We start from the raw sequence: 24391 nt of genomic DNA, 5'->3' as shown, positions 1-24391 counted from the left end.
AGTTTTTGATCAAAACCACCAAATTTGGTTTTGATGTTTTTGCTGCAAGTTCTAAACAAGTGATCAGTCATATATGGAAGCTTGTTTCCACCACAGAATAAAACATTTTATCTCACAATTGCAATTGTGAGAAATAAAGTCAGAATTGCGTGATATAAAGTCGCAATTGCGTGTGATAAAGTCAGAATTGCGAGAAATAAACAATTCTATAGCAATTGCAAGTTTATATCTCGCAATTCTGACATATTTTCTCAGAATTGTGAGATATATAAAGTCAAATTCTAAGGAAAAAAAAGACTGACTGAGTTTATATCTCACAATTCTGACTTTATAACACGCAACTGCGACTTAATATCATGCAATTCTGACTTTATATCTCCCAATTGCGTGCTATAAAGGCAGAATTTGCAAGATGTAAAACGCAATTGTGAAAAAAAAAAAGTCCGATTTGTGAGATAAAATCGCAATTGGCCTACTTTTTAAATTTTTTATTCTGTGGTGGAAACAAGCTTCCATATATGACTTAGGTGATATAAAAAAATAAAATAAAAAAATAAACGGAACATTGAAATTTGTTGTTTTAAAAAAAAAAAATCTTTATAAATTGTATACCTTTTTGTCAATTTCGACACTAAATAAATAAATTATATATATATATATATATATATATATATATATATATATATATATACCATGGTGTTGCAAATGATATCCATTTTTTAAAAAGCTTTTGGCCTAATGGATAAGACAGTTAGAGATAAGATAAAAAACAATGGGGAGAAAAAAAATTACATAAGCAGGATTCAAACTACAATTCCAACCACGATCTGAGCATACACGACCAGCCAGGCCACATACGACGATATCCATATTTCACATTCTGAGTAACACAAGTCATTTTCTGACATCTTAGTTAGAAACCCATCTACTACCAACTCCCTGTGGGAGGGAATCCTATTCTGCAATATCTGCAAAGGGCATCTATGAATTAATGGAAGTGATAGTGGATCAATAAGTTACAAAACATGTACGTGTGCCATTGCAAGTGCTAGAATACCCTTTCAGATCACGCCTGTGCTAAGATGGTGGCACACAATGCATTTCTTATCAACAATCGGACATCTGCGTCTTGCAACACAGGGGTAACACTGAGCTCCCATGGCATGTTTGTGGTGTGTCATTGGGCTCCATTAAAGCAAACTGACATGGCAGACAATCTGATGTGATTGAATTGATAAGAACTGGCATGTTACACTCATATGGAGGAACAAATTTGAGCTGAAGCACTTCAGTAACATCGGTTTTGACCTTTAATGTTAGTTTCTGGTGTGTGTGTGTGTGCGGGTGTCCTACCCCAGCCCAGGCACAGGAAACGCTTGCGAATGAGGCGGGACCTCATCTTGCCAATCACGGCCAGGTAGGATTGCCACGCTTCCGCCAATACCCAGCAGAAAGAAGCCAGAAAGAAAAAGTGCAAAAAGGCAGCGGTCACAGTGCACAGTCCCTAGAGACAAAAGAAAAAACAGAGAGAAATGAAACGACGAAAAAAGGTGCGACAGAAAGAGGTACAGAAAGCAAGAATAGGTGCAAATGGCTCTCAGCTATTTGTTATCGAGAGAGAGATAAAGTGATTGAGAAGGAGAAGTGGGAAAGAGAGGTTAAAGAAAGTCGGGTAGACACTGACTCAGTTCCATTGTGGTGTGTGAATTATTTCTATAGCAGCGCATCCTTTCCATGCTTTTTCCCTCGCAGACGGTACTTCAAATGTGAAAATGGGTTAGTAACAGGTTGAACGAGTTCTAAGGAAAAATGGCAGGCTGGAATTAAAGAAAAGTAGGGTTTAAGTAAGCGGCGAACGCAAATGAGAAGCGGTAAGCAGAGTATCTCGCTGAGGTTTTATACAATAATGAGGTGCATATTCTAATGCTAAACACTGGCTCGCTCAGCAAATGACCCAGGAAATGAGAAGGATTTCACACTATTCATGGGTCCTGAAATTAAGCTTATCTGTACTTTCTTAAACTAATGGTGAATATGAGAATTTAGTGAAATATTAAGTCTGGATTGAGGGGGAAGGGGTCCTTGCGAGTTCTTTTGGTTCTCTTCGGGTTTCTTTGTAGCTCTGAGCGACAGGTTGAGTTTAAATGGCGGCACTTATTTCTCAGGTGTCTCCGTAGTCTATCTCACGCTCTCTCAGTGTGACAGTCACGGCTGACACAAAGCTGACCCTGCAGCGGCTTCCACGAGTCTGTCTGCTACACGCGCCTGCCTGAGTTTCTCAAATTCTATCATGGCCACTTACATAATGTCATTACAGCCTGGAGAGAGAACAAACGCCTGTTACCTGTCCCACAGAAAACAGACCACTAGGGAGTCCGGGCGCAAGGTACAGTATGTGGGCCATTCAAAACTCAATTATGAATTGAATGTTTTTTTTTTATGTTTTTTTTTTTATATATACAATTTATTTTGCGAATTTCAATTGAATTTGAATGAAGGTAGCAAACAGGACTCAGAATTGTAATTTCAATTTAAGTAGAATTAGAATAGAATTAAATTCAAAGAAATGTATATAACTGCAATAAATAATAATAATAATAATAATAGAAATAATAATAAATGGTTATATTGAAAAATGCACTTATTAAAATACATAGCAGTTAAAAACATTTCTTTGAAATTAACAACAACAACAGTAATACATAATAATAGTTTTATGGTTAATTCATAAATGCTTTTGAAAACAGTATCTTATCTAACAGTCTAACAGATATATATATATATACTGTTTATATATATAATAATAATAATTATATATATATATAATATATATATAATAATAATAATAATAATAATAATAATAATAATAATAATACATAATAACAGTTTTTTGGTTAATTCATACATTTAAAAATAAATAAAAATCTTCAAAACTTATCCAACCGTTACTTACATTTTATTTTTACCATATAACTGTTATTATGAATAAAATAAGATTGTATAATAATAATAATAATAATAATATAATTTAAAATATAAATTTGAATACATTTAATTTTTCAATTTGAATGACAAAAACAACACCAACATAGGGGCTATTTCCAACATCAAATTTATATTAATTGTGAACTATCTTTTATTTCATGTGGACCATGGGACGGCATTTAATTCCACTGAACCAGTCCAAAAAAAAAAAAAAAAAAAAAAAATGAGCCAAAGAACATGAAGAACCTAAAAGTTGTTCTTTCTGAACTCTGAACTCTTTCTGTGCACAGATACTTACCTTACTAAGAGTTTGGGACTGTCCCACCAGTATAAGCACATTTGAGGCCAGTATGGACAGGCAGAAGTTCACCAAAATGATGGACCTCTCTGAACGAATGTACCTGAGAATCAAAGAAAAAGATGAAAATCACACACTGACAACTTTAACAGCAACTGTTTTGCAGTTATGACAGTTATTATCTTTACAAAAGCTAGATGTCATAAAGGTAAGGGATCCATTTATCAACATCCATTTATCATATTTTTCACTCCATTGAACACTGACAACTTGAGCAGCATCCCAGATAACCTGCAGATGAACTCCGAAACACAAGCACCGGTGAGCAAAATGTCCTCATCCGCTATTTGAGCTTTAGCCAGTTCTGCTCAAGAGGACAATGACAGTGTTCCCTGGGCCAATGGTCTGAGTGATAGGGGAGAACACTGATAAGCTTTTGTTGGTGTGGCAGATGCACTAAGCTTGAAGAGAGGAAATATCTTCCCACCACCTGCTATGGAATTATGGGAAAGGGGGTGGAAATGACTTGGATCCAAAGTATTTGGATACTTACCCTTAACACCTATATAATTGCATTATATACCAAAATATTGAACACACTATAATATAAATATTATTTAATATAAATAATGTAGCACAACATGCTTTTCAATCAAATTGTCTCACACATAAAAGTCTGTGCATATACTGTTCAGGTTCAGAGAGATTTTTCATTTTTAATAAATTAATACTTTTCTAAAGGCAATGACATAAAATTGATCAAATAGTAAATATTTTTACATTTTTAAATAGAAAATCATAGTTCAAGTAAATTATGATTCTTTTGAATGTTCTATTCATCAAAAAATCCTGACGATCAAAGTTTCCACAAAAATTTTAAACATAAATAAATAATAAACATTAATAATATAGTAAAAAAGGACCATCATTTGAAAAAAAAAATCAGAGTCATACTTCTGAAGAGATAAATACTTGACTAAGAGCCGGCCTTTTTCTGGACGTAGTGTTAGCTGATCATGTGACCATCCCAGGCCATCTGCCACACTGAGCTGTTAGCAGCCACGCTAGCCTTCACTAGCACTCTCCACATAATCCTGTCCCGCGACAGGAAGCTCCCGCCATCCCTCATTTGTTCCCAATTATTGCTAATTGCAGTTTTGGCCCACTCTAGATCCACCCCATGCCAGCTGCTCGATTCCAGCCCGGGCAACCCCACGTGGGAAGCTGAACAAGTCTGAACAATGAATCTTTTAAAGTATAAGTGTACCTGTGAGAGCACCGGGATGCAAACAAGGGGAATGGTGCACGGTAATATCCTATTATCATCAGAGGACAGCAGAACCTGGAAGCTACATTCAGAAATTCTGGGTTGGTGAAGGGCCTTACTGAACTCACCTCCAGAAGGCAGCGTAGATGAGCAGCAGAATGAGTAGAGCCGTACAGGATATGCCACAGCCCACCATGAGGGGCACAGACGGCATACTGGAGGGCCCCATACCCTGGGAAGAGATAGATGGAGAGAAGGAAGATTAATAATGGATGTTTATTGTAAATGTAGGTGATGACACAATCAGCCGGTCAACAATGCAAAACAACAATCAGCCTGAAAAAGTTTATTTTGCGATAATGACCAGCTTACTGTACTTAATCCTGCTAAATCCATGGCAACAAACCAAACCACTAAATGAACAAAAAATATTGGAACTAGAAAACAAAATAGAAAAATAAAAAACTATTATTTTAAATTGTAAAAATATTTTCACGGAATTACTATTTTAACTGTCAAATAAATGCAGCCTGGGTGAGCATAAGAGACTTAGGGCCCTATTTTAACGATCTAAGCGCATGGTCTAAAGCGCACGGGGCAAGTTCACTTAGGGCGAGTCCGAATCCACTTTTGCTAGTTTAACGACGGGAAAAATGGTCGGCGCTCCCGGCGCATGGTCTAAAAGGGTTGTCCCTATTCTCATAATGAGAAATGGGTGTGTTTTGGGCGTAACGTGCAATAAACCAATCAGAGTGTAATTTCCTATTCCCTTTAAAAGCCAGTTGCGCTCGCGCCATGGCGGATTCGCTATTTACATGGCGGAATTTGCAAGAGGAAAAACCAAATGCTTTTCCAGAGAGGAAACGGATCTGCTCATGCGCGAGGTTAAAGCGTGCGAGCAAACCATATGGATAAGCTGGATTCCACCATATCTTTATGTACATAATAATAATATTTTACATTGTGTAATCCTTTGATGTTTAATATTTGGCTAGTTTGCGTGCTGCTGGGTGTCCCTGTGTTTGTATTAAGCAGAGTGTAATGTGCCCTTTAAATAACAAAAAAATATATATACTGTGCCATTGACTTTAGACCAGGTTTCAGTTGGTCAATGGCGCAGTCTATTTCTGTTGCCTCAAAATAGCAACGCGCCAACAATGCGCCAGAACACACCTCGTTTTCAGACCAGCACGCCCATGGGCGCACAAATGGGCATAAATGCATTTGCTATTTAAACAAGGTGGCGCAGGACGTGAAAATGATAACTGCGTCGGGCTGAAATGATCAAAAAACACTTGCGTCGCGCCTGGCGCTGCATTGCGCAGAGTGTGTGATAGTGCCCAATATGTGTGAGTGTGTATATGAAACGTGAGTAAAAACTGCAGAGAGAGAAATCAGATTCTGCAAACACTTGACAAACAGCTTCAGGTTGGGAGAAGGATAAAACTGCAGAAAGAAAACATACAGAGGGGTAGTAGTGAGAGGATTACATTCTGCTCAGGTTAAAGCTAAAGGCCAAGGGTCTTCTTTCCAAACAGCCTTATGCTACTCCATCTTCTCTTTTACTCCTGAGCTCATTTTCTCTTTTTTTCCCATCAGGTCATAGCTAGATTCTCTTCTTAAACTGGGCATTCATCCCCCATCAGCCCTTTGGCACTAGTGACCCCTTTGCCTCAGCTTATTAAGCGTATCTGCCTAGAGAAGGGTTACTACGGGTGAACACATGCCTCATGTTTCTGGATTAACCCACCTACTCAGTCCTACCATCAAGAAGTGTATGGTGATCTGTGTAACCACACACTTCCTCTGAGGTAATAGCACAGTTCAGGGTTAAACTTAATGTTACATGCACAAGTACAATGAAATGTGTATATGCATGTATGCGCACGCTATTGTCAAATGTTTAGACAAATTCAAATGCTGCTTATAATCTTCAAATATGGATGTCTTATCGATAAATGCATGGAATTAAGTGTCAGACAAGTAGACAATCTGCCCAAGCATGCTATTTTTTAACTATACTACTATATATTTGTTGTTAATAATAATAACACTTTACTATTGTAGTAATTATAAATAATGAGTAGATGTGTACAAACTTTTGACAGGTAGTTGTTTGCAAAGACACGATAGATAGATAGATAGATAGATAGATAGATAGATAGATAGATAGATAGATAGATAGATAGATAGATAGATAGATAGATAGATAGATAGATAGATAGATAGATAGATAGATAGATAGATAGATAGATAGATAGATAGATAGAATGATAGATAAATAGATAGATAAAACAAGAGACTGTTAGAACTAACGATAGAAAGAACGATAGATAGATCGATACATAAAAATAAAATAAAATAAAATAAAATAAAATAAAATAAAATAAAATAAAATAAAATAAAATAAAATAAAATAAAATAAAATAAAATAAAATAAAATAAAATAAAATAATGTCTCTCAACTGCCTGTCCAGTTTTGAAGGAATTAAATGTGGTGGCGTAATCAGTGAAGAACATTTTGACATTTGTGCCTTCCTACTGTTCCAAGAAATAGCATCTTCACACAATGTGTTACACTGTCATGTGAACTACAGGGGGGTCTAATCACTCAGACACCAATGTGCTAATGTCGCATCACCAGCTCTTCACAGCACATCATTATGGTGGATCAGTATGGTGTAATCATTATACAGGTCACAGTATTCCTCTCTGAAACTAGAAACATATTAGAACCATACAGGAGTGAGTAATCCCTTCTGCTTTTATTTGTCAGTTTTTGTGACTACGCCACGTTTTTATTATATTTTTTTATATTAATGTGTTTCTCATTTACCATCCCTGATAGGTGTAACATCTAAGCCCAGATTGGAAATTCACACTTTTATTCATATTTTCTGTGCTGCTTTTGGGAGATAATAATTCTGTGGCAATCTGCAGAGCGTTCTACCATCTGCTGGTTGACATGATTAAAGTCTTCCACAATCAGGGACACAGCATCAGGGCACGTACTTTCAAAGCTCGACTCCCTTTTGTGACATACATCCGAGTGAAGCAGCTTCTCGAATGAGAAAAAAATCTAGGGCGGGACTTAATTTTGCCCATGGGAAATTGATTGGATGATTGTAGTTTGCTATTGGTCGATCTCATGTGAGTGACAGGTTGTCCCGCCCTCATGCCAGTAAACACATCATCACATCATACACATCCTAAGCTGGTCTCATCACATTCTCCAACATCATTATCAGATGTTTTTGCATTTTCTGTTCTGTGGAAAAGCTTTCGATTTAGCGGCCACAAATTTCATGTAGGCCTACCTCTTAAAAACCACCAACTTTAAAAGACTATTGTCGCCTAAAATAAATCTCTGGGTTGAAAGTGAATCGATGCGATTCATTCTGCACTGACTGTCAATTCAAATGTAATTGTTGTAAACAAATGATTCAATTTAATTCAGGTCGATACACTGAACAGTGATCCGTTGAAGCAGCTTTTTAAATACTTGCACTCTAATGAATTAAGATAAAACAAATAAAGTAAATAGTATCTTAACAGAAACGCTAAGTGTAGTTCATGTTCAGCGACTCAGAGCAGTCCCACACCACTCATCTGCTCTTGCATCCAGTGATCCTGCGGATATATTCTTCAAGTTCTTGGAATAGGAAACGGAGACAGATGATCTGTCTGGCAGTCATGTGTGATAGTGGTGTGGCAGTAATCAAGAGCATTCTTACAGGCCGGGAGGCATGCTGGTAATATTTCAGAAGAACAGTCGTGCAGGTTGGCATGATTAAAGTCTCCTGCAATCAGGGACACAGCATCAGGGAAGGCTCTTTCATAGATGTTAAAGAAATAGTTCACCCAAAATGGAAAATTCTGCCATAATTTACTCATGCCGTTTCAAACCCATATGACTTTCTTTCCTTCTGTGAAATATAAAATAAGATATTTTGAGAAATGTCTCAGTGTTGTTTTTCCCCATTAGTAGAAGTCAATGGTAACCAACATTCTACAAAATATCTTATTTTGTGTTCTGCAGGTTTGTAACCTCATGATGACATCATTTTGATTTTAAAGTGAACTTACTGATTTGATTGCATATTGGTTGAATAAGAAATGCTGTTATTTAACAGTGAGATTCCATGTTGGATTAACAACAAAATCAGAAAACCAGGAGCTTAACATGAGACATATGCCACCTTTCAATCTATGCGATCTGTCAAGCTGCACAGCTTTGTATTAGGGGTCTGCTAGAACTTTTTGAGACAGAGAATCTAGCAACACGTGATAAAGGCTTAACCCCTGTTCATCTCATTCTCCATGGACAGCACGCTAAAGAAAAGTATGCTCAAAAATGTCAAGAGTCGAGTAGGCCACCAAGATACATCTTTCAAACTAGGCAGGATAAATCCTATCGTGGGGTCCAAAAGACTGAGATCACCAGATAAATGCTTCATCGTTTTCAAATAAAAAGGTAAAAACAAGTCAAATAAATGAATAAATATGAAATGAATGTAAAATAAATCCATCCGTATATATACAATATATACTGTATATATATATATACACTCACCTAAAGGATTATTAGGAACACCTGTTCAATTTCTCATTAATGCAATTATCTAATCAACCAATCACATGGCAGTTGCTTCAATGCATTTAGGGGTGTGGTCCTGGTCAAGACAATCTCCTGAACTCCAAACTGAATGTCAGAATGGGAAAGAAAGGTGATTTAAGCAATTTTGAGCGTGGCATGGTTGTTGGTGCCAGACGGACCGGTCTGAGTATTTCACAATCTGCTACCACTCATCTCCACTACAAATAGGAAAAAGAGGCTACAATTTGCACGAGCTCACCAAAATTGGACAGTTGAAGACTGGAAAAATGTTGCCTGGTCTGATGAGTCTCGATTTCTGTTGAGACATTCAGATGGTAGAGTCAGAATTTGGCGTAAACAGAATGAGAACATGGATCCATTATGCCTTGTTACCACTGTGCAGGCTGGTGGTGGTGGTGTAATGGTGTGGGGGATGTTTTCTTGGCACACTTTAGGCCCCTTAGTGCCAATTGGGCATCGTTTAAATGCCACGGCCTACCTGAGCATTGGTTTCTTGAACATGACAATGAGTTCACTGTACTAAAATGGCCCCCACAGTCACCAGATCTCAACCCAATAGAGCATCTTTGGGATGTGGTGGAACAGGAGCTTCGTGCCCTGGATGTGCATCCCACAAATCTCCATCAACTGCAAGATGCTATCCTATCAATATGGGCCAACATTTCTAAAGAATGCTTTCAGCACCTTGTTGAATCAATGCCACGTAGAATTAAGGCAGTTCTGAAGGCGAAAGGGGGTCAAACACAGTATTAGTATGGTGTTCCTAATAATCCTTTAGGCGAGTGTGTTCAAAAGACTTACCCACATGCAAGTGTTGACAAAAAAGAATGCATGAAGCAACAATAAAACTTCTTTTTTTTTAAATGGTAAAACAAAGTAGCTTACATTACTTATTTAAAAAAGTAACTCAAATATGTTGTTGTAAATTTAAAAGTAATGTGTTAATCTGATTATGTAACTCGTGTTACTTGTAATGCGTTACACCAACACTGTGTAGTGATATATACTATTTAGCATATCTCAACTTCTTGATTGCTTGTGTCGTTGCAAAATATAAACAATATTATTATTACATTCATGATTTTATAATGATGTTCTGTAAAGCTGATTTGAAATTATGTGTAATGTGAAAAGCACTGTTGTACATTTTGGATGGATGGATGGATGGATGGATGGATAGATAGATACACAACCCCTTTGATTTTCTGTCAGGCCTAGCTAGAATCTCTTCTTTATGAGTAAAGCACTTGACACGATATCTCTAAAAGGCCACAGCTAAGTTTTGAATAAATAACATTGGATGCTCTTGGGGAGAGCCTGTGAAATGGCTACAGGTTTGAGTTTATAAAGCTTGCAGCGGTTTATAATAAGCTGTGAATTGGCTTGAATATGAAGCCCTCATTCATGCACTTACAGCTCAATTGGCCTCCTGGTGTGGACCGGTCAGGCTTCCACACAAAGCATTTATGACTAAACAGCATTTGTGAACAAAGACCCTAAAGCTTGTGTGTGGGTTGTGGGATTGGCCTTCCAACAGCGCCTACTGTGTGTGCACATCTGTTCTGTGTAAGCCTATGAGATGTTTGTGTGCAAAGGAAAGGTAGACAAGGGACAAAGAGGCTATTAAACAGCTTAGAGAGTGTGAGAGTTTGGAGCTGGTGGAGGTATGGTGGCAGTGTTTTTACTCAAACTGGCAGGTGTAGGTGTAACAGGTGGCGCTAGGAGAGGTGCTGCCAACCTTCACTCTCATCTTTTGCTTAGCCTATTGTCCCTGGCATATTAATTGCCAACATTATGCCTCTGCCGGCTTCAGTTTGGCAATTTTGACCAATCTAGGATGCCAGCAGCCTGAAAAATTACTATAGGTGTTGAGTCTTTCACAGATATGCCATTGGCAGGGTAGATGAGAGGATTGCTCCTGTCCTGATGTGAAAATGAAAACACAGAAGCACTAACGGTATATATGGGAAAATAGAGAACAACATCTGGGTTTTGAAAGCAGAAAAAAAAAAAAAAAAACAGAGAAAGTTTTTCAAAATAAAATATATAACTCTTTCACGATAGACTAAACATGAGCTCAAAAGTTGTCTGATGATAAATTACCATTCAAAAAATTTGGGGTTGGTAAGATTATTTTACAAAATGTGTTTTGAAAGAAGACTGCTCACAAAGGCTGCATTCATTTCATTGAAAATACAGGGAAAAAACTGTAATGTTGTGAAATATCATTGTAATTTTATTATAATTTAGAATGACTTTCTAAATTAATATATTTTTAAATGTAATTTATTCCTGTGATCAATAATAATCCTTCAGAAATAATTCCAATATGATGATTTGATGCTCAAGAAACATTTCTTATTATTATCCATGTTAAAAACAGTTGTGCTCCACGAAAACGGATGTATAAGGATTCTTCGATGAACAGAAAAAAAACAAAAAAAAAAACTGCATTTTATTTTTTTCATTTCATTTTCATTTCATTTATTTATTCTCTTTTCATGGTAATGCAACACGAAATGCCACAACAACAATCCACACAAACACAACAAAAATACATTCCATGACAAGAAGAACAGGAGTAGGATGAAGAAAAAAGAATCTTATAAACTCCTACCCCATTCTTATAATAAGAAAGTTACAAATTAGATTAGATGGCCTAACCGACATGAAGAAAAAAAAATAAAAAATAACAACGACAAAAAAAAAAAAAATGAAAAATAACGCAGACCAGATGTAATCTACATTCATTTTTAACAATTTTCCTTAATTTTTTGTGTTTGTTTTACTATTAATTCTGCTTACACAACACTAAACGAACAAAAACAACATTAATGCAATAATGACAACTCTGGCATCAAAGACAATGACGAGACCATGATCATTCATATTATAGTTTTAAGAATTTTCACCATCATCTTTATACAAGTTCAGTATCTTCTCTTTATACTTATATTTAAATCGAACTATATTTGAACAACATTTTAAATCATTCTCTAAACAATTCCATCTTTTCACACCAGAAATTGAAACACACATTTGTTTGAGGGTATTTCCAGCAAAAGGTTGTTTAAAATCATTATTTCTTCTACTTGTCTCACTATTTATAGTAAAAAGGGTTTGCAGTCCATGTGGTAACAAGCAATGTTTTGCTTTATGAACAACTAATAAAGTTTGTAAAGAAACCAAGTCCTTCAATTTAAGTAGTCCTGACCTCAGAAACAGTCCTGTAGTATGTTCTCTTGGAGCAACTCCATTAATTATCCTTATTGCCCTTTTTTGCAAAATAAATAAGGGCATTAAATTAGTAAAATATGAATTACCCCATACCTCCAAACAATACATCAAATAGGGCAAAATAAAGGAACAATAAAGGATTCTCATTGCTTTATAATTTAACATAAACTTTACTTTACTCAAAACAGCAATATTTTTACACATTTTATTTCTTACGTAGGCTATATGTGATTTCCATTTAAATTCCAAGTAAAAAAAAACAACAACAACAACAACAAAATATTCTACCTAAACTCTCAAACTATTTATGTATTCATATATTCAAATATTTAGCAATTTTGTGTAATTTTCTATTTAAGTACTGAGTAATATTAAGCAACTACATGTACTTACTATAGGGCTAGGGTAGGATTAGGATTTGGTTGAATGTTAGTTGCATGTATTATGCCTAATTTACAGTTAATACTATGGTAAGTACATATAACATATGTAATAAGGACACTGTAAAATAAAGTGTTACCATACATTCTTTTTATACTCAAAATCACTTATTATAAGTCAATAGTTTTCGTACCATTCTTATTGATTTGATTAATCATTCCCAATGATTCATGGGATACATAACTGCCTCCAAAGTCAATTTTTACATTTTGAAAATAATGCATCCAATCAAAGTTTGTGACGCTGTGATTCGCAGGTTTGGTTCATGTCTCTGAACTCTTTATTGAAGAAAAATGATTGTAACAAAGAATCCAAGGCCACTGAAAATGTATGAGGTCACTGCTGCACTCAATGAGAGTTTTTGAAACAAAAAGAGAGAGAAAGAGTATCCTTGCTTTGGAAGCTTTGGCAGAGGCCTAATTTCCAATTCACTACCACACCTCCGACAGATGTGTGGGCGCTAGACAGCATGAGGTGACAACAGAATAAAAACAACCAAAACTAATTAACGAAAAGGAAGAATCTCACATAAAAAAAAAAAAAGAGATAGAGAAGGACAGCACCTGAAGAAATAAGTATTATATACGTTGTATTGCTCTATATTGAATTACTAAGGACAACTTCTAAGCCTTCAACTGATGCCATGTTGCACCATAACAGCATGAGTCTTCACACTGAACTGTCAAGTGACAGTAAAGACATCCATAATGTTACAAAGTATTTATATTTCAAATGAATGCAGTTCTTTTGACCTTTCTCCTCATGAAAAATTCATGAAAAAAGTGTTACCGTTCCCTCAAAAAAACACTGATAATAATAAGAATAATGCTGCCTTCACATGCAATCAGAATTATTGTAAATATAAGTTTTCTAGTCAGAATTCGGACATGGATGCCCTCTCAAGTTATAACTGGGAAGCTCAGAGATGATTTTGATATCCGAGTTTCCGAGTTGGGGGTCTCATAAACTTCAAACATGGCGGATGGGAGAACGATTGCTTCTGTGACTGATATTATTTATCAGTGTTTTCCACAACAGTCACATCACATTGTCTTGTCATTAAATTTGTGTATATTTACAGTACATATGAAGAGTTCAGATGCAAAAGCCTCTAACTGCCATCTGAAATTTTCTTCTAGAATGGTCATTTTTATCAAGCTCGCATATTTAAGTTCAGTAATTTCACTTAAATGACAATTAATAGGTAATTTTCATTGCCATTTAAGTGAAATTACTGAACTTAAATATACAAGCTTGATAAAAATGATCATTCTAGAAGAAAATTTCAGATGGCACTTAGAGGATTTTGCATCTGAACTCTTCATATATAAATAACCATTTGAAGCATATTATATGTTTTATACACAGCGAAAATAGCATGTATTTAAATGAATGTAGATTGGTGAATGTTTATATAGCTGTCAACAAATGGGATGCTACATTTTATTAAAAATTAAATATCTTCAACATAGCTCGGGTTTAATAAGATTTACCCAAGAAATTGGCAAGAATAAACATGATGTTCTTTCCGACAACAAAGCACTTTAATGCGACAAGCTCAAATCACAATTTCAGAAGAGCATGTGAAGTCAGCATAACAAGCACCAAATCAGCATATTAGAATGATTTTTGAAGTATCATGTGACACTGAAGACTGGAGTAATGATGCTGAAAATTCAGCTTTGATCACAGGAATAAATGACATATTAAAAATATATTAAAACAGTCATTTTAAATTGTAATAACTTTTCAAAGTGTTACTGTTTTTACTGTGTTTTGGTATTAAATAAAGTAAAAGATCCTTCAAAGCAAATCTTCCCGACCCAAAACTTTTGAACGCTGGTGTGTATCCTACTGTACGTTCGAAACAAAATATTATTTATAGTAGGCCAGGGAGCAGAGACATCAGAAGCTGGCTTTAATGTAACAGCCCGAAATTATTTTTAAAAACATCAAACAAAATTACAAAACGAAATATATTTATAAACACAATTTATTTTTATTTTAGGAAAACAGAGAAACAGTGGCTGGAGTATTTGTGCAGCATATCGAAAATAGAAACGTGTTGTCGCTTTGTTCATCATACTGTAAGTGATCTAGTTTTATCAAGTCACAACATGCCACATAGAAATATATTAATAGTTCAAACAGATCATTTACTAAAGGCACCAATCATAAAAAAAATTCTCTATGATATTCATGCACTAATAAATCTGCCTCCTTCTTCCATCTGAATCACATGCACGTCTTTGTAACTCAAAACTGGGCCCACTTGACTCTCAAACACTCATTTTCAATTATTCTAGTGATATGAGGTGAGATTTAATCACAAATGTCATCCATTGAGGGGTCATATGATCACATGCCCACAGAGAGCCTGGAGTGGTAGAACCTGTTCTCGTTCAAGGGCCTACAGCCCTAAGCGGCCATACCATAAGACTTGTCCTAAAAATGTACCACAGCTCCCATCAGCTCTGAGGGCCACAGTCGGCATGCATATTACATAGGGATTTATAGGCCGTCTATCCCAGCACACCCTATGGCAGAGTGAAGCTCCTCAGCAAATAGAAGTCATGTCTATTTTCAGCCCAGGCACTTTAACCTACTTCTCCAGCTTCTCACGCGCTGCACAGCCACCATTTATCCCTGATCTCTCCTCTCCCCGTTCCTTCTCGCTCCGCAATAACTCATTATGACAATAAGAAACGCACTTAGCGGAACCAGGGAGAGAGGATGAGGGAAAACAAGAAAAACCTAACATGAACTTATTCAGACTTGGCATTAATCAAACGTTTGAAACTCTCCGAGGCGTATCGTTCCCTCATCTAAGCCCTGAGACCTTCGAGACCAAGCCTTGATCTGCTGTTTGGATCCGTGTCGACCGCTCCACCTGATTCACGCCCACGTCAGGAGAGACCGAGTGCCATTTTAGCATATGCTAACACTATCCTTCAAGTTCCCTGGACACTTGTTATCTTTGAAATGGTTGGGAGAGAAACAGAGTGGTGGGACTCTTTGTCAGGGCGACGGCGCATGATGTGAGCCTAAAGCCCAAAAACAGCGTGCTGATCAATCATCATGATCCAAACCCACCAGGAGCTTCCCAAAACAGGATGACCCAAGAGCTTGCTTGGGTGCTGATAAAGCTTTTAGAACTGCATGGACCATTTTCACATTTCCAGGGTTTTCAGAAGCTCAGAAGTAGTTGGGTAAACTTCTAGTGGTGAGCGGAAACTACAGCAAATACTTTTACATTCCCATTTGGCCCAATGGCAATAAAATACACAATAGAATTTCTATGAAAAATTCCTAAACCCTATTATTTGCGGTGTCAGTGTCACTGATTGGACAAATGGCCAATCAATACAGTATGTCAACAAATCAAATAATATGTTCACATAAAGGCACTCATCATCATATTATGCATTACTGAATGAAATGGTCTTCAATTATTGCGTTTTCTGTCACCATTGGACATTTTCCCGCTCAAACAAGGAAACTACTCTTTCTACAATGCGCTGCATTTCCATGAATGTACAAAGCATGTGAATATGATGCACACGACTGGCTGTTTGTCTAGCTGTAACGTTCTAACATCGCATTGTTTCACACTGTACACGATTGGCATGGCAAAAGCAGTGCTAACCCTTGCCTCGGGAACAGGGCTTCATAACCCCGGGTAAAACTTGGTGCTAACCCCGCTTCTAAATTACAAGTGTGAAATGTTCCTTTACCTGGTGTTAAAAGTGGGGTTAGAACAACAATAACTGGGGTTAAGCACAGTGCGAAAAGCCCTTAAGTGTAATGTTATGAAAATACAAAAAAAAAAAACGTTGCTAGAATTATGGTGTATCTGTGTAAATGCATCATCATAGTCTGTGAAAAGGGTCAATTATATGAAGATTGTCAGCAGAATAAACCGGTTCACATGCTGCAATTGGGAATTAAATGAACATGCAAGAAGGGACAGTTCGCATAACACAATTGAGCTGGTGTGTGAATCGCCCAGGAGAGCAGCTATGCTTATTACTGTGTGTCTTATTACTTACACTAGGCTGTGTCCTAATGAGAAAGCGCCTTAGCAATTGTGCCAGTGTCACAGCAGAGAAACTTCACACTTTACCTCTCCTGTTGGCAAACTCTCCATGCTTCATTTCATTCATCTATTTGGGGGCGGTGTAGTCTAATGGATACAAATATGGGCTGGTAATCAAATGGTTGAAGGTTAAAATCCTGTAGTAATTAATTAGTGGTCGTATTCATTCATATATTTTTCAGGATGTCTAACACTATACTGATGTAACATGTAACTAGATTTGCATTTCCTGGAGGAACTACCAATCCTGGCAGCAAAAGACAACGAAAGTGTTTTAGTTCTGCGTAAATGAATAAATCAAGAATTGGAATCAAGTAAATGGACAAATAACTTCTGGAGAATAAATACAATTACATTCTGTGAGTATGAATACATTAGTCAAGTTGGTATTGTAATGTGATCTACGATGTTAGCCATTCCAGCGTTTCGTCACACGTTCTATTTACAATCATGACAAATTCTCCCTTGTGGCTTCATGGGATAGTAGTCTATGACATGCACACTGTTTTTTTGTCTATTCGGACATAGTATTAATTTGTTGCACTGCTTTTCATATACTATATAACAGGGAAGTAGGCATTTTCAGATGCAGGGTATGTGTAGTTTATTATCGTAAATTATATTAATTAATTAAAGCTAAAACTAAAACTACAAAACTATTTTGTTAATTGAAAATACAGTATCAATGTTCAATGAAAGCTTATAATAGATAAAAACTGAACTTGTAACGATCACCAGCTGGAGTGCCCTCGAGAGCCACCAGAGGGCGCTCCACAATAGACTATGATCACTTCCTCACAAACTACATTTCCCATAATTCACTGCCTGGACTCATCATCCCTGATTATCACATTTACCTGTGTCTCATTATATTGTTTAGTTCACCCTATATAAGCCTGGTTCACCTCATCCCTGCGAAGTCTTGTACGTTATTCCACTGCATTTCTGAGCTTTCCTTTGTTGTCGTTGTTCCTGGTTCTTGATCTCTGCCCGTGTCCTGGTTTTCCTGTTTCTGCCTCACCCTCTGGATTTGTCTGTTTGTTGGATTGCCTGCCTGTGTATGACCCTTGCCTGGATTTTGATTACGATTCTGAATAACCCTTTAAATAAACTGCATTTGGATCCTCAACCTTCGTGTCTCGGAGCAGTTCGTAACAGAAATGTAGTTTGTGAGGAAGTGATCATAGTCTATTGTGGAGCGCCCTCTGGTGGCTCTCGAGGGCACTCCAGCTGGTGATCGTTACAGAACTGAAATATAAATACATTGAACCTAAAGAGTACTGGCAATAATTATAATAATAATAATGACAAAAGCACATAATAGAATTACTAAAAAAAAATAACTAAAAATAAATAAATATATAAAATAAAATAAAAACTAATTCATAATATTAATAAAAAACTATAATACTATATAAATCATAAAATAAGTGTCTTCTGTGTAAAATAACTTCTGTGTTTTCTTTATGTAGAAATAATTAATTAATTCCGTGTAGAAATAACTGCAATAAATATGACCAATTACAATTCATTATGCAAATAATACAATGACGGTTCAAATTTAAATGGGGAACATTCTTTCTAATAATGTACATCAAAGGGAGATTTCCACATTTTAATTTTAAATTTCTTACACGTAAAGTTCATTAAAAAAATAGCTAGCACATCTAAGGCCGAAGTTATCTGCAAAAAAAGTTGGAATAGAGTCAATAAGTTAAATGGTTTGAGTTGAATTAATTGCATAAAATTGCAAAGAAATGGAAAAATATTCCTTTTTGCAGAACATCAATACAGCTCTGCCTTGCAAACACTGTAAAAACTGTTTCAACAGACTTCGCTGTTTCAGCGTGACATTATCTGACCTTTAGAGCCGTTTTACATTTTTTAAAGAGCCGTACAGCAAAAATACACCGATTTTTGCAATTCAAATAGCTCAGCATGCCTTGTTTCACCCTACTTGCAAGAGAACAAAGCATAGATAGTGTGAGATATACAAGACCTTATGAAAACCACGTATCTACCACCAACAGCCTTCGAAATCACTTTGTCTGAAGGGACATTTAATATTAGACCATGTGGAGCGGATAACCTGCAGACATAAGGTTTATCTCCACAATATACGTATTTATCTGTGCTTGGCTGTCTGTATACAGAGGTAGCAAGATCGGTCAACAAGCCTGAGGCAGATTACAATGCAATACAGATTCCCTGATACCGAGAGAAAGACCTCCGTCCTTCATCCAACGAGACCGTGAGCATCTTAGTACGCAGGGCAGGTAGGCCTACTTGTTCAGAACGGGCGTATGCGTGTGTCTGTGCTGAAGGGGGTAATAACACCGGATCTTAGCGTGTGCCGTCATGGTTTTCCGGTTTAATCCTGTGTGACGATGAATCGGTTGCATGGGAAAACTGACAGGCGACAAATTGTCATGGCCTAAAGAAGCCAGCATCTTCTCTGTGCCAACTACTCCCATCATCCATCAGTGAGCAACTGATCAGCACAGAGTTATGCATACTATGAGGCTGGCATGATAATAGGAAGCCTTTAAGCTCGCAGTCACTGCAAATAAGAAAAGAGGCATCAAAGTAAATATAAACTCTGTTTTAAATAAAACGGACCTCTAACCTTGGCAAATGGCAGTGGTTCGCTCTCTGGAAAAGACAGCAGGGGATAAACAGGATCAGTGGGTGATAGCAGCTATACTAAAGACGGCCGGTAATGACAGAAGCTTATGCCACTTTCCATCCTCCCTCTCCTCTCGATTAAATGTGAAGGTTAATCCATACATGTATCTCTCTCTTATTTGCTGTTAACCATTTTATCTTCCCCTCTTCCTCTGTATAGTCCTGTCGACGTGGGCTAGAGTTCCCATGATACCTTAATTAAGTCTTACGGTACCCACTAAAGTATCACAAAACCTATAGTATCTTGATACCACTCATTTTGTTTGGATGTGTCGTTACTGCTGGGGATGTTCTCATGTTGTTTTTATTCTTGACAGTTTAGACACATGATACAATTTATATAGGACAGATTAAATTGATCAGAAGTGACTGTATTGAAGTGACTGATATGGATGGGCTGTTATTGCTGGGGATGTTTTGGTGTTGTATTAATTCTTGACAGTTTACACACACACACACACAACATAATTATTCATATTATGGTAAAACATATGTATTATTAATATTGTGGTTTGATAACATTAGTTAACATGAACTATCATGTTAATTTCAACATTTACTAATAAATTATTAAACAAGTTGTATCTGTTAATATTATTTAATGGACCCGAGTTAAAAATGAACATTTGTATTTTTATTAACTAACATTAACAAAGATTAATAAATACTGTAACACATGTCTCTCTCGTTGTTATTGATAGTTCATGAATTAACAAAAATATAACACTGCAAAATAAAAAAATACATTATTATTAGTATTGCATAAGTATCAATTGTTTCTATTATTATTGTTATTAGTAGTAGTAGTAGTAGAAGTAATAATAACAACGAATAACAATAACAACTATAATTTTAATATGAATAATAATAGTACTATATCTTTCAGAAATTATATTCTATAATATCCTTCACTAAAAGTTAGGTTTGCAATAAAATAATAAGCAATACAATGGCATCTTGTGGCATTCATGCGATTGTGTTCCTTACACAAAAAAAAAAAAAAAAAAAAAAAAAAACTAGCATCATGTCAAGAAGCATGACACTTAGGTTTGGTTTTCACTCTTGGTTCCTCCTTGGCTCCGTTATGTTTGAGCCATTCAAACCAGTATACCAAGCAACATGCAAACAAAGTGGAATATCACATCACACATCGCATGCCTTTGCTCTCTTCTGGAGATTCACACTACAGTCTCTCAACAAAACGCCAAAACACCCCTTTAACAGTTCCTAAGGCATTATAATTGAAATGCAGTTTCCATCACGGCTGACTCTCCTCCAGTTCTCAACTACAAAGCCCAAGAGCAGTCTCGATCTGTAATACTGAGAAGCTAGCAGAGTCTTGGGAGGGCAGAGAGCTCTGATCAACACAAGATGACCGTGTTTAGACCGCTAGATATCTGTCAGAGCAGCTGCTGTACTTCAGAGGGCCCTAGTCAGGACGTTTCCATCAGAGCTTTACTAAGGAAGCCTCGCATTTCTGAGTTCTTTTCTTCTAATTGTGAGATCTAAACTTGCAAATGCGACTTACAGTCCAATTGTGAGGCAACATTCTAACACCATATTTCCCCATATCTGACATTTTCCGAAAGTATGGTCACTCAAACAGCATGCTTACTTGCTCTGCTTACTTAAGGTGCACATAATACTTGATTAACAATAGAATTTGAGGTTAGCATGCATGTAGCTGTAATGAGCGGAACAAGTACACATAAATACTGGGCTAAAATTAGACCTGTTTAAGAACTGTATACAAATATTTCCCTCAAAGTATCACTAAGCTCCTTGCAATGCATTCTGGGGTTGCTGGAGGAGAACTGAGATGCCAAATAGATGTTTTTCCAAAAAGTCTTAGATGCCATTACAATTTTTTGATAACTACACTTTTTTTTTTTTTTTTGTGAAAGTGCACCACAAAAATGCTCCCTAGATAGACAGCACACAATATTTTATAACACAGCTATTTTGTCTGCTGTTTTTGACAGCGTTAAGCTGCTGGAGAGCATTGAAGATGCTGATGGAGATGTGATGACCCATGTAGATCCAGGCTAACGGGTGGAGACGGTTTGATAATAGTGTTGTTTACTCCGCAATTCCAAATGTCACCAGGCATTCCCGCAAAAAAAGCCAACAGCCAGGCAATGACGTTATGATGAGGGACAAAAATTGATAAATGTAGATTAGGAAACATTGACCTACAGCTTTAGGTCTGGCTGACACAGATATGAGCAATCAATTATTATTCCATTCACGTCTGTCACTCTTCTGTTCTCTTAGGAAGAAACATATTCAGAAATGACACATATGAAATGACATTTTAGAAAAGTGTGCTACTGTAACAATCATAAAATAGGCAAATAGCATAAAATATTAAGGTAACACTTTATTTTACAGTGTCTTTGTTACATGTAGTTACTATAAATGATGCATAATTACAAGCAACTAACCCTAAACCAAACCAAACCTAATCCTAACCCTATACATGTATAATTACAGTGTAACAAAGACACCTTAAAATAAATGGTTACACTTTATTTTAAGGTGTCATTGTTACAGTGTAATTATATATTTAAGTACTGAGTAATATTAGGCAACTACATGTACTTATAGAGTTAGGGTAGGATTAGGATTTGGTTTGAGGGTTAGTTGCATGTAATTATGCATAATTTATTGGTATTACTATGGTACATGAAACATGTAACAAGGACACTGTAAAATAAAGTGTTACCAAATAAAGTGTAACCAAAATTTAAAAAAGAATTGGGTGAACTAGAATGTAAAGTGATCATCAAATGTAGATAATCCACAACATTCAGTGGTGTAGGCTTAAAAGGATAGTTCACCCAGAAAAAATTAACAGTGTAATTATACAAATAAGTAGTGAGTAATATTAATTAACAACATGTATACTATACAGTAATACGGGTAAGGGTTTGGTTTAGGGTTAGTTGCTTGTAATTATGCATCATTTACAATTATTACTATGGGAAGTACATGTAAGATGTGCAACCGGGACACTGTAAAATAAAGTGTTACTGACTTTCTACATTATATTTTGTAGAATGTTGATAACCAAACAGATTTAGTCACCTTTGACTTCCACAAACACATTTCTGAAATTATATTCTTTTATGTTTCACAGAAGAAGTCATACAGGTTCAGAATGGGTAAACTGATTGTAACTTGTGACTGCTGGTACAAAAACTGCAGGTTCAACACCCACTAAGGCGACTCAATAACTGCAGAGCTGCTGTGGCCTTTAACAAGACACTTTACAGGGACACTGTCTCAACAGTTACTGCATTGCAAGTCATTTCGGATCTGGAAAGTGGCTGTTAAATGAAACACAAATCTGACAAATCCGTCAAATCTTCAATAACCGACAGCAGCTTTTATGTCTGGGTGGAGAGCGGAGCATTTGAGTCATGCGTCGAAAAGTGGCGGTCGTGGTGGAGAACGGTGACTGGATCAGATTACACACAGCTCACAGAAAACACACGAAAACCCGTTTGTGCAGTGCAGAGCAGCCCGCTCACACTGTATGACATGACAGACAACTAGTCCAGTCCGGTTTCAGATCGCACTGCGCAGGTTTTCAGAGAATGCAGTTGTGAGTCCTGAATATTTACAGGTGTGAGCTCTGTTATAGAATGCGGTTGTCACTCCCGTAAGTAACTGAACTGTGGATGTAACCATATTAAGGACTCAAATTCAGGATTGACAACCGTATTCTGCTGCTGTGTGAATGTGGCCTTTAAGATGTTTTTATAAGTCACGTTAGTCACTAAAGCTGCATTTATTTAATAAAAAATCCAGTAATATTGGGAAATATTTATACAATATTTATATTATAACTTATTCCTGTGATGGCAGAGCTGAATTTTCAGCAGTCTTCAGTGTCACATGATCCTTCAGAAATAATAATAATAGTGTGCTGATTTGGCCTGCTGAAGAAAACAGTTGTGCTAGTTAATATTTGTGGAAACTGTTATATATGTTTTATTTGTTTTTCCGCCAGGATTCTTTGATGAATAGAGGGTTCAAACAATGTAACAATGTAAAAGTCTTTACTGTAACTTTTGATCATTGAAATACATTGTTGCTGAAGCATTAATTCCTCTTTTTTTTTTTTTTTACGCCCACAAACTTGAGCTTAGTGATTATAAAAGTATATAATAAAAGGCTCTTCATTTGAAAAAGATTGCAGACAATTAAATAGAGCAGACACACATCTAACTGTAACATTTATACTGTTGCAATGATGACTCCCATTACGTGTGCATTAAAGTTATCATGATTTCTGACTTTCAAAACGTTCTGTCCTGTACTTTTCCCTCTACTTATTTTAGTATTCCTTTTAGCTCTGCAGTTTTTAGAACTGGCATTGCTTCCACCTTGCCTCCCTGTACCCAATGCTCAATGCCCCTGACTGTGCAGAACTGTGCCTGATGGGCAGCGCGGCTCTCTGCATGTGTGTGTGTGTGTCTGGCACGCTCTCTTTAACTGGTGTCAGTGGTTTGTGGCAGCCAGCAGTGTGTGGTCCAGCTCCTGTGTGACTGTAACTGGCCTATGGCTCTACTCTCTCTGCCCCACATCGCTCATTCCTCAGGGCTATTCTCCACCTCCCAGCATCCTCTTCGCCTGCCATGCATATCAATCACTTTAATGGGGTGTGCTTTCCGATGAAAAAAAAAAAACGAAAAAAAAAAACACTCAGCTAAGCTAAAGTGGGTCAGTATCCTTTCATTGGTGACACTGCTGAGGGGA

General features: G+C 36.6%; 1 protein-coding gene across 6 annotated transcripts in view; it reads right to left on the bottom strand.

The window, feature by feature from the left end:
* The window catches only part of adgrb2 (adhesion G protein-coupled receptor B2), a 312431-nt gene that overhangs the window by 48429 nt on the left and 239611 nt on the right, over window positions 1-24391 (bottom strand). For all 6 annotated transcript variants that reach the window (XM_084424669.1, XM_084424670.1, XM_084424672.1 and 3 more), the window contains 3 exons: window positions 4679-4782; window positions 3284-3386; window positions 1354-1504 (listed from right to left, as the gene is read on the bottom strand). In XM_084424669.1, coding sequence (XP_084280795.1) covers window positions 1354-1504; window positions 3284-3386; window positions 4679-4782 — 358 coding nt within the window. The remainder of the gene's footprint in view (window positions 1-1353; window positions 1505-3283; window positions 3387-4678; window positions 4783-24391) is intronic.

The sequence above is a fragment of the Rutilus rutilus genome (assembly GCF_951802725.1).
Source record: "Rutilus rutilus genome assembly, chromosome: 11".
NCBI lineage: Eukaryota > Metazoa > Chordata > Actinopteri > Cypriniformes > Leuciscidae > Rutilus > Rutilus rutilus.
Note: the sequence above shows the minus strand (reverse complement) of the source record. Positions and strands in the feature narration are given on the sequence as shown.